Source organism: Ilyonectria robusta (assembly GCF_021365365.1).
Source record: "Ilyonectria robusta strain PMI_751 chromosome Unknown BGZ61scaffold_4, whole genome shotgun sequence".
In the NCBI taxonomy this organism is placed as follows: domain Eukaryota; kingdom Fungi; phylum Ascomycota; class Sordariomycetes; order Hypocreales; family Nectriaceae; genus Ilyonectria; species Ilyonectria robusta.
In genome coordinates, this window is record NW_025764438.1 from 1,056,760 (window position 1) to 1,070,242 (window position 13,483).

General features: G+C 53.3%; 5 protein-coding genes across 5 annotated transcripts; 2 read left to right on the forward strand and 3 right to left on the reverse strand.

Annotated features, from left to right (window-relative positions):
* Positions 1 to 275: 275 nt before the first annotated feature.
* On the reverse strand, positions 276 to 2,671 carry BGZ61DRAFT_163076 (diatom spindle kinesin 1). The gene is made up of 4 exons (XM_046237486.1): positions 2,248 to 2,671; positions 1,930 to 2,194; positions 1,208 to 1,875; positions 276 to 1,142 (listed from the first exon to the last, which is right to left on the reverse strand). The coding sequence occupies exons 1-4, from the start codon at positions 2,500 to 2,502 to the stop codon at positions 516 to 518; spliced, it is 1,815 nt and encodes a 604-aa protein (XP_046108381.1). The 5' UTR covers positions 2,503 to 2,671; the 3' UTR covers positions 276 to 515.
* Positions 2,672 to 3,241: 570 nt separating this feature from the next.
* Positions 3,242 to 5,045, forward strand: BGZ61DRAFT_444904 (uncharacterized protein). Its single transcript, XM_046245010.1, has 3 exons — positions 3,242 to 3,931; positions 3,995 to 4,089; positions 4,149 to 5,045. Exons 1-3 carry the CDS (start codon positions 3,286 to 3,288, stop codon positions 4,815 to 4,817), a joined length of 1,410 nt encoding a protein of 469 aa, XP_046108382.1. The 5' UTR covers positions 3,242 to 3,285; the 3' UTR covers positions 4,818 to 5,045.
* A 658-nt stretch (positions 5,046 to 5,703) lies between these two features.
* On the reverse strand, positions 5,704 to 7,178 carry BGZ61DRAFT_528861 (glycoside hydrolase; the record flags this gene model as incomplete). Its single annotated transcript, XM_046253325.1, has 3 exons — positions 5,704 to 6,881; positions 6,932 to 7,036; positions 7,091 to 7,178. The coding sequence occupies 3 exons, from the start codon at positions 7,176 to 7,178 to the stop codon at positions 5,704 to 5,706; spliced, it is 1,371 nt and encodes a 456-aa protein (XP_046108383.1).
* Positions 7,179 to 10,539: 3,361 nt separating this feature from the next.
* On the forward strand, positions 10,540 to 12,326 carry BGZ61DRAFT_344585 (Dak1 domain-containing protein; the record flags this gene model as incomplete). The annotated part of the gene is made up of 2 exons (XM_046239715.1): positions 10,540 to 11,812; positions 11,863 to 12,326. The coding sequence occupies 2 exons, from the start codon at positions 10,540 to 10,542 to the stop codon at positions 12,324 to 12,326; spliced, it is 1,737 nt and encodes a 578-aa protein (XP_046108384.1).
* BGZ61DRAFT_163091 (uncharacterized protein) lies at positions 12,222 to 13,244 on the reverse strand. The gene is made up of 4 exons (XM_046237487.1): positions 13,135 to 13,244; positions 13,049 to 13,081; positions 12,686 to 12,943; positions 12,222 to 12,617 (listed from the first exon to the last, which is right to left on the reverse strand). The coding sequence occupies exons 1-4, from the start codon at positions 13,152 to 13,154 to the stop codon at positions 12,575 to 12,577; spliced, it is 354 nt and encodes a 117-aa protein (XP_046108385.1). The 5' UTR covers positions 13,155 to 13,244; the 3' UTR covers positions 12,222 to 12,574.
* Between the last annotated feature and the right edge of the window lie 239 nt (positions 13,245 to 13,483).

Here is a 13,483-nt window from a genome sequence, read left to right on the forward strand (position 1 = left end):
TCTTGACAAGGGAAGCAATTGAGATCTGCAAGTATCGTGGTTAGGTGGGTAGGTCACGGCCTTACGGCTAATGTTGGCGGGTTCGCCCATACAATTTCCGATTGTAAACTGAAGAATACTGCTGACCTTTGAATGGACTGGGTATATGGTCTGTATTGTTGATACTATCGTTGGTGATTCTTTTTTACTGTTGAGCTTCTATCCCCCCTCTGGGTAGGTATGTGTGTTCTAGGGCACCCTAGCCTCTTGGTAAACTAAAGAAGAAGAAAAACCGAAAGCAATACCCAGGAGCTTCTGGAACTTTGATGGGGAAATTAAATGACTCGAAAGTTGCCACCATCACCTGCGTGTATACTTTATTCGCCCATAGATGAGGCGCATGTCTTTCTATAGCAGCGACGTCAATCTGATTTGACACTAATCTCGCCGCAGCTAAGGACAAGGCGTCACCAAAACGCATGCAAATTATAAATATAACGATGATCCTCCATGACGGTATGCATCGCTTTCACACCTTATATGGCTATGTAGTAATACCTCGTCGCGATGTCGTACTCCAATAACACCTCGGTATTCATCCACTGCTCCTCCACGACAATCTGGCGCCACAGATGCACGTCATACGCCTCGGCCATGACAGCTGGAGTCACTATGGCGCAGAGGTAGCTAGCCCCCTTGGGCCCTGCTTCTTCTCCCTTGTCGCTTCGCCCTGGGTTGACCTGGTTTCCGAGGACGTCTCTGACTCCATCGCCAACTGCCGGGACCGGACAGAGAATGACAACCATGTTCATTCCGGGCAGAGCCATGGGGAACTTAGGCGGCGGTGTCCAGCTGACGGCCATACCGGGGCGGATGCGCTCTTTGAAAGGCACCGAAAGCGTTTTGGGGTCGGGGTCTTGACTCGATGATCGCGACAGCAGGTCCATGGTGTCTGATTCAGGCGCACTCACGGCCTTGGCAGGAGCGTGCTGTGAGTCGATGTGCATTTGCCAGAACTTGGACCAGAAGGCCTTAGTTTGTTCGGGGGTTGCGCCGGGAGTCTTCAGGCATCGGCTCTCAAACTCTGGAGCTGGGAGGCGGAGAAGCTGAGTGCCGGACTCGGTTGGGGCGAGGATAGCAGCATCGATGGGAGGTATCCCAGACTGGAGAGTCGGAGGTTAGTCTTCACTTACACGGTATGTAAGGGGAAATTGAGGTTCTTTCTCACATTTTCTTTCACCCATTCCCTCAATCGCTCGTTTGACCACGTCATAGGTGACTTGGGATCATAGCGCAAGGGCTTCGCCTTGGGCACCAGAACGCGCAACGTCTCTGCGTACCGTAGAGTGTTCTTACTGGGGCCGACGTCCGCAAGACAGGGGTTTACACAAGCAACGACAACCGTCTTGCATGGACGCAAGGCCGCGGGATCGAAGACATGCTTGAGCACCTTGGTCAGGGCGCTCTGGCGGAAAGGCACATGAGGCTTGCGTTTAGAGTTGGAGCCGGCGAGGGCATCGGCCTCAGCTTTTCCACGGATACAGTCTTTAAGTACGGATAGACTGGTGTTGATCTCGCGCGTCTCTTTCATGCGCTGGGCGCCGTGAGCAGCGGAATCACGCGCTGCTTCAGAGCCGGCAAGATCAATGAGGTATAGCACGCCATCCTCGGCCTCGGGCACGGCCAGGTTTTGTATGCGAATTCGGCAGATGGCGTGGGAGCGCGAGGAGGCGTCGTTCTTGACGGTGGATTCAGTACGACGGAAGGCAGTGGCAGTGTCGATGAGAGTGAGCATCTCGGCAGTGGTGGTGACTTGGTGCTCCAGTGCGCCTGTAAGCTGCGTGATGCCGAAGGAGTCTTCGAGAATAGACACAGGGCGACGGGTGTTGAGAAGATCTAACACTAGATCAGTAACTCCGTCAACGAGGTTTGGATACATTCGGGACTAACCGTGCGCTGCATTCCCTGCCAGTTCGATAATGGTGACATAGACGTTGCGTTGGCCTTCAAGACCGCCGCTCAGCATCTCCCCAGCCACTAGGCGCTCGAGGTGACTGATAGTGTACGTCTTCCCAGAGCCTGTCTGGCCGTAGGCAAACAGTGTGCCGATGCCACCGTTCCATGCCCAGGGCACCAAAGGTTTGACAACATCCTGGTAGATGCGCTCTGTTTTGCTGTCGGCGTCGTAGATGTGGTCTACTTGAAAGTTGGCCGACTGAAGTTTCCATGTTAGTCGCTGCATCAACTTCCGGTTTCAGTTTCTCCCACCTTCAGTAGGGGCGGCCCGAGGGCCGATTGCCGGAGTTCATGGACATCCAAGACGCCGGGCTGTTCGGCGCGGGGGAATAAAGCCGGAGGTAGCTTCGCGGAGGACTCGTCATCGAGCAGGGGCCGGAGCCGGGTTGTGACAACCATGCCCGGAGCCGGGGCCGCCTCGGAAGCCGGCCGGCGGGACTTGGGAGGCTTGAAAGCCTTCACCAGCGACTGATATCGGTCGGCATGCTCGGCAATAAATTTTTCCATTTTGGATGGGTTGTGGAGGGGTGATTCTGAAGGTTTTTAGAGCGACTTGGAGTAGTAGATTTTGTTGGTCTGCCTTAACGTCCAGTCCGACGTTGAAAGGGAATGCGATATCCCTCTTTATACCGGAGGGAAACGATCAAGTTGCCAAGCAAAGCAACCAGGAGACGACCGCTCTTGGCAAGACTTGTAGGTCCTGCTGTTTCAGTTGCTGGTGCCATTACTATCGTGGTGCCTAATTCACGCCCGAGACGGTTTACCAAGTTCAGCCCGTCGGCGGGGGAACAGGCCCCTGCAAGCCACCTCGCGTATTGAGGCCATAGGAAACTACTACCTATTAAGCCTCAACTACGAGAATCTCGGCTGCCTGGCGAATTCATCCTGGTTGGGAAATTGGCAAATGGGTCTGGTCGGTTGATTGTGGTAAGGCTCATGCGATTATACGGGTGCCTGTCGAGCCACGACCCGGCCGTGTTAGTTAGACAGAGTGCAAAACATGTGACAGTCCGGGACTAAACTAGTCAAAATCCATGTGAAATGGATACGTGTTTAAACATGCCAGTTTAAAACACAGGAGAAGGATACTCTCAAGTCAATAAGGTCGATTTATGGAATCCTGTAGAAAATATAGGGTAGGTGTGCAATTCAATAAGACAATTGACAACCAGCGTCGGGTCACGTGGTCAGCGGCACGTGGCTGACTGGCTTTCTTGTGACTCCTACTTGAGATTGTACACCATCTCGCAAGCTCCTTGTGTCACTCAATAAGTACAACATCCTCGGAGAATGGCGACCACAGGATCGAGAACTCTTCAGCAACTTCCCTTGCATGTTGTTGCAGGGATTCTTGTTCATCTGGGATCTTTCCAGCACCTTGGATGCGCTATCCTGAGTCATCGTGTCTTTCTTCTCGCGTTCCAGGACAATGTCCGCTCTATCACTGGCGGCATCATCACAGCTCAGATCCCACCCGAGATACTTCCTTTCGCGATTGCGCTTCTGGAATCGACCTACATTGATCCAGGGAACTACGATGCGGCTGAAACCCTCTTGATGAATTTAAACACAGCCATAATCAATCCGTCAAACGCAGTTCCCTACCTACTCCGTGCTTCTGTGTCTCAGATTTTTCTCATGAGCAAGAGTTACGAGGCTGTTGAATCTCTTCGTCATGGCCTGGTCGAGGAACTCATACCGGTGCTCAACAAGAAACTGGGTTTGAGCCACTCCCGCCAAATATCGCAGCATGAGAGATTCCGTCTTGATCGAGCCTTCTTTCGCTATCAGCTTATGTGTAGCTTGTTCAGTCGCGGGAAAAGGCCAATTCACCCAACCCCACATCAAATAGACCTTTTTTTCCACGGCTTCTCACCCTGGGTCAATGAGCAATTGATATGCGTTTACGCCTACCTCGAGCGAAAAGTCTGCGATGGTGAGTGCACATTATTTCTCTGTTGCTTTCATCCTGACTGCTCTTTCCTCTAACACCTTGTAGCCTTTGACGACGTCGCTGGACACGACGTGGACTTTGGAGAGATACCTGTATACTGGCAAGAAGACCCAGAGGACAGTCCACATATTCAAGAGTTTGTGAGTATACGTTGGTAAATCAAGAACCGGTAGGAGCCAAATCTGATCCTTCCCACCAGCTTTGCCAAGGTCTTCCCTATCTTAGCACAATCTGTAGTACAAAGAATTACGACGTCAGGGCCAGTCTCATTACATTGGAGAGATTCCGTGCCATGAACTGGGATAAACATCCTACTAATGTGCTGTTCAACGCAGCTCTTCTTAGTGAGATGGAAAACCACGAATTCGAAGAAGACAACGCACCTCTTCTCGCGGATTACAAGCTAGCTGAATTAGCGAGGCCGTTGGATGGAGAGCAGGATTCTATCGACTCCGGCCCCTGCAGCATATGGTTTAACATGCACTTGGAGAACACACTATTCAGCTCTGTGTATAATCGAGGAATAGACAAAAATCTATGGGAATTCGGATATGTCCTGTGGGACTATAACGACACGAATAGAACCGAGATCTCGTCAAAGGGCAATGTCGCAAGGCAGTCGCCATACTTCCCAGAGCATCTAGAAGTATGGACGAAAGAGGAGATAAATAGATCTCTGGATGAGAGGGCGGCTATTTATTTCGCTAGCGGCAAGGGTTACTGGCCTCGTGACCGTTACGACTTTAGTGGGATACGTGGGCTAACCGAGGAGACGAAACAACGACTAATTGATGGTTGGCGGCAGCGTGATGAGTCGAAAAACAGGCTCAGGGTACAGGAGGCGGCGGATGGCAAAGAGGACGAGTAGAATCGTGTATAGCTTCTTAGGTTACAAGAGAATCGTATAACTCTTGCTGCGACCCACCCAACGGTATGGAGTAGAATCACACTATCATTGCTCTAACTCGGAGTTATTTCGAAACCCTCCATTGTCATTTCAAGGCCTGCAAATGACTTTCCTTCTCATCGAGTGATATCGCGCGCGTTGACTACGTTGGAATATCCCTGAGAAGGTGCCCTCACACCCGTGTTGCCGAGTAGCCGGACGAATTTCCTCTGGCAGACTTGAGGTAGATAGCCTAGACCTAGATGTTAACCAGCTATCAGTTCCGTATCTCCAAAATGTCCCAGGTTTACTACATTGCGTGTCGATCAATTAAATGAGATGATATGGGCCGCAGAGCGGCGCTTTTTACGAAGGTATCTTTCCAATCCAGAACACGGGCAGCCACTCGCACCTTGTGGTCACAGGGGGTATGGCGATAGCTCAAGGGGGCTGTTTTGTCCAGATGAGCGGACTAAATCCGCCGACAAGGCGGGATTAAGATAATATTGAATGTCTGAACCTCGGAGATGCCAGCCTCTTCAGTAGTCACCTTTAGGTGCTCGGCCTTGTAAGTATGGCCAATATAGTCCTCATTAAGATCTTTACAGCTCGGAGTCTTAACACCGTGTGTCTTCCTCCGTGTGAGTAATCCAAATAAGCGGTTGTTCTTCATCAATCACTGAGCAGACTGTTCAACTTTTAAAACTAAAAATGGCATTCTTTTGTTGTATCTTGTACAGTATATCTATAAATTTCCCACGCTATCCTTCCCAAATGATAAGACTTACAACCCAAAACCTAGGTAGAATCGTCAACCCCAAACGCCTCGCAACGCCAAGCTTGTATGCAATACCGACTCTCCCTTTCCTTATACAAACACAAATGCCGTTCCGGCCAAGACTCCGCTGCACATCAGAATCGTTATGATGGCAGCTCCCGCTCTATCTGCGGTCGTGATCTTTCTCTGATTCTTGTTCACGTCGTCCGAGTTCTTGTTTCCCGCATTGCTGTCTCCCTTGGAAGTTCCACCCGTCGAGGACGTCACTGGCGCGCTCCCTTTCTCGACGAGTGTGTACATGACCATATTCATGGCGTTCATCTGCGAGCCCACGCCCACCAGGCCGTCGTACGTGGTTTCCAGCCAGGTGAATCCGCACGCCGTGCCCGCGTGGCCCTTGAATCCGGAGTCGGTTCCCGTGCATACCGCCACGGCCGCCTTGGCCGTCGATAGCAGCAGCGGGTAGATGGTGTCGTACGTGTAGGGGGCCATTTGCGTCGTTGCAGCCATCCAGCGGCCCAGGTATCCCTTGAAGCTCTGCTGATCCTGGTTGCACTGGTCGGTCTGCTCGCAGAAGTGCTCGAAGATGACGTCGCTCTTGACAAACAGGCTCGTGATGTCGCTCAGCATGCCGTCCATCCGCGCCTTCCACGTGCTGCTCTCGGTGATGTTGTACATGACAGAGGCGCCGTGGAGGAAGATGCCGGCGTTGTAGCTCCACTGCGCAGTGTCGGTCGAACTGCAGTTGGTGTCGCCGATGGTCACGCCGTCGTAGACCTTGAATGCGTCCGTAATCAGTCCGATTTCCGTCTGCCACTTCCAAATCTTGGAGGCCCAGTCCGAATATGTGTCGTTGCCGGTGTAGCGAGCAAGGCGTGCGGCAACGTTGAAGAAGCAACCGTTCGAGATGGTGTTCTTGTAGCTGTAACCGCTATTGAAGGTAAAAATCTGCCAGCGCATTCCACCATCGCAATGCGCTGTGTCCCATCGGCTGGTATACTCGTTGAAGACGGCCTGGGCCAGGGCGAGCCACTGGGGCTCGTCATCTGATGGGTTGGGGAAATTGCGCTCAGCGGCGGCCATGGCGGCCATGGCCCAGAAGCCCTGGTCATCGTTTCCTTCAGTTCGCGTTTGATTCGTCGGCATGAAGTCTTCGTCGTCTCCGGCTTGGTGTACCATTGCCTGCTTGGTGATGTTGTTGTAGGAAGAGTCCCCGGTCAGCCACCAGTAGTCGATGAGAGCACCAAACATGGCACCGGCCTCCCACCCTGAGATCAGTTAGCGACAACTATCGAGCTTCTTTGTCGGGGATTCATACAGTAGTAAGGGTCTGGCAGGTTACCCGGCGTATCGCCAGTGTTGTTACCAGTGTAATATTTGACCAGGCCGTAGGCGATTGTACTCGCAGCCTCCTTCACAGATGCTTTTGTTTTTTTCTTAGCACCAGCTTGCGTCGATTCCTGGAAGTAGAACTTACACTCATCGGTCCATGTCACATCGATGGCTCCGACTGAAGTCCCCCATAGGCCCAAGGCCAGTGATGTTGTTTGAAGTAGTGACCTCATGTTGGCGTGTAAGTCGCTGAGGCTCCAGCACCGTGTGGAAAAATGGCGTTTATGTTGTAAAGAGTGAAAGATCCAAGATTGATATCAATAACAGATCTAAGTTTGAGGCCCAGATCGATGCCGTGTTCCGATTGACAGCTCTTACAGTTCGACCAAGGGGTATCGGCACGGGATAGTGGTCACCGGATGCAACCCAAAGAAAGAAAAGAACGGATACGAAGGAGGGAAAGGCGGAGCATACGCGGAAGAAACTGAGGCAAGTTCCAATAAAAGAATGAGCTTGGGAACTGTAAGCGGCCTCCCTCGAGACAGCAGCATGGCGACTGAAGAGGCAAGGCTCCTTACGGTGCTGCGTCGCCAGTGCTGCGAATGGACGCCGGCCACGCGTCCGGCAGCAGCGAGCCCCCACCGTATGCCGATAAAGAGGACGATGGAGTCGAGCAACCAGCGTACGGAAGTTGGACCCGTCGAGTAGGGCCCGGCGGTCGAGTCAAGGGGCGCAACCGCGAACTGCGGACGCCGACGTTGGCTCGGTCCACTGACAGGCCAGGGGCGCGTCTCCCAATTCATCCTTCTGCCGGGGACTGCAATGCGCTACTACGTAGAATAGACCTGGGGCTTGCAAATTAGAGCCATGAAACAATTTCCCCGTGTGCATAGAAGCCGGGGAGAAGCAGCTGGCTCGTCATGTCCAGATTGAGTTATGTGGCGCCGACGGGACTATATCATCGCCAATACTCGTCATGACAGCCTCAAAAGGCTTCCACAGGCGGCCAAGACTCGCTCATCGCTGCTCGGCCGAGTGAGCATCTTGGCAACGCCTTTCGATCGTAGCAAGGATGACTTGGAGGACTTGGCTGACTTGGCATACGACCTGTACCGCAGTCCAAGAGAAATTGCCCCAACTTCATCTCTGGGCATCGTCGTCACCGGCTCGCCGGCACCATGACGACAACACACCCCGGGAGCCAAGCCGGGAAGCGCGGTTTCGGAGGGCCAGACCATTTTCTTTCTTTTCGTACCAAGCTTCAAACTCCCAGGGCCCTCGTCCTCTGTAAATGATATGGTCCAGGGGGGGTCTAGGCGAATCCTCCGCGCTAGAAAGTCGGCAGCGGGGAGAATCTTTCCCTTTGCTACCACGTATGTAGTGCTTCAATGCTCGGACATTCAATGCTCGGACGTGTAAAACTCCAAGAGTCCAGATGCGCCGCGTGGAAATGGCCCCAACTGGTCGCCAGCGGGTCTCACGCCACAAGCCCCTGCCGCCAATACGTAACCGAGCGTACGTATGCACCCACGTCGCCCTGTCTCTAGTTTCATCCCCACCAGCAATGGAATGGAATACGGCCCTGAAAGAGTAAATTTAGTTGTATCTGCACAGATTGAGGTCCAGATTGGCCTTGTTGGTTCCCTATCACCGGTATATTACTGGTACCGATTAATTTCGGTGGCTGTGCTCGTTGAATTAACGTCTGCGGCTGAACATTTCTCGGTCGTTACGGCGTCGTATTGACCTCGATTTCCTGATTTAGACAGCTGAAACCCACATATCGTGCTGTGACGTTCAGCCAGCTAAGAAGCTATTCGCAACCCCTTGTGCACGTGCATGCATCTAGTATGAGGTTACGGAGTACCCATCAGTTCAAACGCCTTCTGTCGTGCTAAATCCGGCCTTGAGCCGTCATAACCGCGGACCAGCCCTATGCCGTAGAATTTCTCACTCTATACGATGTACCAGAGTTTTGCACAGCCCAGTTATGTCATAGTGGCTGCATCCGCCTGATGTATACACCATTCAGTGAATGGTGGGGGGTCTCTAGAGATCCGTCTTGTCCGGCGAGGTGTGGCCCGCGACATCATACAGGTGCCGGAGTTCCGTTAGTACCATACCTCATTCAACGCTTCTGGAGGAGAGCATCTCGTGTGTTTTCGTTTATGAGTATTATGGGCCTTGCCAGGCCAAACCGACATTGCTGATCCTCCAAATGAACGAGCACGGGGAAGGCTCCTCCCGCTTCGATCCCCGCACTGGTCACTTGGCGGCCGTATTTCGGTCGTCGCAGGGAGGAAGCATAGCCAGCTCCGGGGTGATCGACATCCAACGGCGTTAATGAGAGAGACATGAACTTCTAACTTATTAGTTCTTGGAAATAGGAGCATCAATTGTGCAATCCAACACGAGTCTGTCAAGAAGCTATCGACACCAATAGGTCGAGGAATCAATATTGCTCACCCCATACCACCTACGACCTGATACGAACGCATGTTATCGGCGAATCATTCCGTTACCTGAATTCTAACTTTAGTTCACAACCATTCTACCACACAACTCTGGAGATCTTCTTTTTAGTAGCTTCGCAAAGTCTAATCGACTTGCGTATGCTCCAGATCATGTATCCTCGTGTTACCGGGTATCTCGATGGTGCAGACAACGCCTGAATGTCAAATAACCAGCAACATACTGCTATTCGAGAGCGTAAGTTTTTCTGATGATTATATTTAGTTAGCCACCATAAACGATGAAGGGAAAAGACTGATCCAAGGCTAGGTAAGTGTCGATCTCCCTTGTCGCAGGTACAGACCCAGAAGCCGGTTAAAGTCGGGTCCAACCCACAGATCCCACTAACAGAGGTCACTCGACAGACAATCTCCCACCGACCATCTTGAAGCCAAGGTTACAGTACTTGCAATTCGCTCCGACGTCTTTCGCGCGTTGTTATTTCAGCACGGAAGGTGAATTGAGATGTTATCAAGTCCGTCACAGGCAGCAGTTCGGGGCGGAAAAGCTCGGAAAAGGATATAGGTTTCCGACCCAGGTACGCGGAAACCAATCCCCAAGTACTAGCGTTGGTTATTCCGATCCCAGGCAACTCGTTCGAATTACAATTACCTCATCCACTTGGTCCAGAATAGAGGCATTCTCAACGTATTTCCCTCGCGGTCCTTAAGACGCTAAACGGGGCGGTCGTCCACGCCCAGAGGGGCCGATTATCACGAAGCACCCCGTTATCCGATCCCAGAATATAGCCGTCGGGTATTCTCCCTTTCCAGCGCATTCGCTCCTTCATCCATTTGCCGTCATCATGAGAGACTGCCTAGCGTGGCATGTTTCCCCGCGGTTCGGTTTCCGTGCGACCGCAAACCGCAACCAACCCCGCGATTCAAGACAAACCCCCGCTTGACTGCAGCTCCCTCTCACTGGATGGAACGTCACTTGGCAACGGTGTGCCAGAAGGCGCCGAGGTGAAAGCTCACCTGATTCATAAACTCTTCATAAACTCCTCATGTCATCCTCGAAACTCTCAGAGAGTCAAGTACTATAGTTTGCAGTTGCTTAAGCAAGCTCAAATAAATCGGCATCATGTCCGCCAAACACTTCATCAACGATCCTACCCACCTCGTCACGTCTGCTCTCCGCAGCCTCACTATTACAAACCCATCCATCGCCCTGGATGTGGACAATAAAATCGTCTACCGTCGCCCTTCTCCCAATGCTACTCAACAGGTATCCATCATCTCCGGTGGAGGCTCTGGCCATGAGCCCTCCTTCGCCGGCATGGTCGGCCAGGGCATGCTCTCCGCCGCCGTAGCTGGCACCATCTTCGCGAGTCCCTCAGCAGAGCAGATCCGCGCGGCCATAACCTCCCGCGTCGATACCTCCAAGGGCGTACTTGTCATTGTCATGAACTACACTGGAGATGTGCTCAACTTTGGTATGGCTGTGGAAAAGGCCAAGGCCGCTGGGCTCGCTTGCGAGATGGTCGTGGTAGGCGACGATGTAGGCGTCGGCCGCGCAAAGGCCGGCAAGGTCGGGCGCCGTGGAATTGCAGGGACAGTTCTCGTCCTTAAGATCGCCGGTGCCCTGGCAGCATTAGGACGGCCCCTGGATGAAGTGGCTACGCTCGCCCGCGCGATGGCAGCTAACTTGGTGAGCGTGGGAGCCAGCTTGGAGCATGTCCACGTCCCAGGCCGCAAGCTCAATACGGAAGAAGGCTTGGAAGTTGGAGAAGTTGAGGTCGGAATGGGTATTCACAACGAACCAGGATCCGAGAGATCGAAGCTGGAGCTACCTGAGCTGGTCAGCAAGATGCTTACCCAGCTCCTGGATCCCAGTGACAAGGATCGCGCGTTTGTCAACTTCAGCTCCAACGAGACAGTTCTTATGATAAACAACCTCGGCGGCGTCAGCGTCCTCGAAATGGGCGGCATCACCACCGAAGTCGTGACCCAGCTGGAGGCCAAGCACGGCATCCGACCCGTCCGCATACTCTGCGGCACTTACATGACCAGCCTGAACGGGTTGGGCTTCAGCATCAGCCTGCTCCAAGTGCCGCCTCAAAAACCCGACGCCCCAGGCGTGATAGAGTTGCTCGACGCTTCCGCAGAAGTCGTCGGGTGGTCCGCGCCAATTCAGACGAGCACCTGGGATGCCAAGAACACAGCCACGATGACCGACAGCACTGGCGCCAGTCACGAGACCAAGAGCAGCGACCTTAAGATGGACGCCGCGGTGGCTCAATCCGCTTTGAAGAACGCCCTGGATCGAGTCATTGCCGCTGAACCTGATATCACCAGATACGATACAGTGGTCGGAGACGGAGATTGCGGTATCGGCCTGAAGAGGGGAGCCGAAGGTAAGCGGGAAATTCACGTCTGGGAACACAGTAACTGATACGGCCTACAGCAATCCTCAAGCACCTAGGTGAACATCCTCTCACCGGCGATGTCATACGGGATCTCGGAGCCATTGTGTCCATCGTAGAGAACAACATGGACGGCACGTCTGGTGCCCTGTTCGCCATCTTCCTAAACGCCCTCGTCCACGCACTCAGCGGCGTCGCCGGCACCGCGTCTCCCGAGGTATGGGCAAAGGCACTGAAGCAGAGCAACGAGGCCCTATCCAAGTACACGCCCGCACGCCCAGGTGACCGCACCTTGGTCGACGCACTGTACCCCTTCGTCGAGGTCCTCGGCGAGACGGGTGACGTCAAGAAGGCAGCCGAGGCAGCAAGAAAGGCCGCAGACGAGACCAAGGGCATGCAGGCCAGTCTCGGCCGTTCGGTTTATGTTGGAGGCAGTGGATATCAGGAGGTTCCTGACCCTGGTGCTTGGGGTCTTGCGTGTTTCTTCCTTGGGTTGAGCGATTGAATCTGATGAGCCTGGATTACCCCCATTGTAGCAGTGGCAACTTGAACAGTATGGTGACTTATAGCGAGTGAAATCTGGGATGAGAGAGCCTGTATTGTTAGGAGCAGATGCGAATATGGACCATGTGCGCAAAATCAGACTGTTTTCAACGCCTATGTAACCCTAATGAGTCTCGTCCATAACGCCGTACATACAGCATCCCATTCATCCTCAAGTAAATCTCGGCCCTCATATCATGGCGGGATGATTTAGCTCAGAAGCACCAAGATGACACTATCTCCTCTCAAGAACCTAGTTTCGGGTTAGCATCCGCAAATATGTAGGCAAAGGCCCTCAAAGAAGCATCGGCCAATACGTACATCTTGCTAATGAACCGATCCTTGTTCACCGGTCGGCCCTTCTTCCCGTCCGCCAAACGCGGGGTCTCAGTCCACATTTCCTTGACGTTCTCGAGGACCATGTTGCAATGTCGGTCAAAGGCCTTGACACGTGCGAGGAGCTTCCTGTTGTTGCGGATGGAGATGAGGACCTGCACGTGGGAACGCACGGCGGTCTGGAGGATGCTCAGGGGGCCGGAAGCGAACTCGTACTCTTCAAGCTGCGCCAGCTCGTACTCACTGTTTGCAGAGGATCACGGTCAGCAAGCGGTGTCGCTGCGGGGCGGGAGGATTGGGAGAGAACTGGGGGGAAAGGATCGGAGAATTGGAGGGGGAGGCGCGTACGTCAGCTCTGAGCGCGTCTTCGTGAGAAGCTCCCTAGGATCTCGTTAGTACCAATGCGGAAGTCCATGGGAGGGGGCATGTCGTACTGCATCTTGGGGTCGGCCATCTTGGGTGGATTTTCTGGTTGTTGGGGTGAGGTTGCGGATGGCAAGGCTGGATGAGATTGCGGCTCGCAAGGCTGAAGCGTGAAGCCCAAAAAATTCACCAGTGTGTGAGGATGGGCCTGATTGGCTAAAGCTCATCGTGGGGCTTCCCGGCCCGACTTGGACCTGGGTCAGGTGACAAGAGCCGACAGCCAAGGTCCAGGTCTTGGCACGGAAAGCTGCTGCTACCCTCGGATGAATTTTGGTTTGAAGTGGAGGATGGAAAAGCATTGCCGCGGCCCGTAAACCACCAAGACCCTCGAAACCCCTCCTCTCTCGATGCACATGTCAA

What these genes read in the sequence shown, in the direction of transcription:
- BGZ61DRAFT_163076 (XM_046237486.1), bottom strand. Translation starts at nt 2,502, where the DNA reads ATGGAAAAATTTATTGCCGAGCATGCCGACCGATATCAGTCGCTGGTG. An exon ending in TCGGGCCGCCCCTACTGAAG is followed by an intron (nt 2,195 to 2,247) that starts GTGGGAGAAACT and finishes TGGAAACTTCAG; the next exon opens with TCGGCCAACTTTCAAGTAGA. An exon ending in GGCAGGGAATGCAGCGCACG is followed by an intron (nt 1,876 to 1,929) that starts GTTAGTCCCGAA and finishes ATCTAGTGTTAG; the next exon opens with ATCTTCTCAACACCCGTCGC.
- BGZ61DRAFT_444904 (XM_046245010.1), top strand. Translation starts at nt 3,286, where the DNA reads ATGGCGACCACAGGATCGAGAACTCTTCAGCAACTTCCCTTGCATGTT. An exon ending in CGAGCGAAAAGTCTGCGATG is followed by an intron (nt 3,932 to 3,994) that starts GTGAGTGCACAT and finishes AACACCTTGTAG; the next exon opens with CCTTTGACGACGTCGCTGGA. An exon ending in GTCCACATATTCAAGAGTTT is followed by an intron (nt 4,090 to 4,148) that starts GTGAGTATACGT and finishes CCTTCCCACCAG; the next exon opens with CTTTGCCAAGGTCTTCCCTA.
- BGZ61DRAFT_163091 (XM_046237487.1), bottom strand. Translation starts at nt 13,154, where the DNA reads ATGGCCGACCCCAAGATGCA. An exon ending in AAGACGCGCTCAGAGCTGAC is followed by an intron (nt 12,944 to 13,048) that starts GTACGCGCCTCC and finishes CTCTGCAAACAG; the next exon opens with TGAGTACGAGCTGGCGCAGC. An exon ending in GATCGGTTCATTAGCAAGAT is followed by an intron (nt 12,618 to 12,685) that starts GTACGTATTGGC and finishes ACCCGAAACTAG; the next exon opens with GTTCTTGAGAGGAGATAGTG.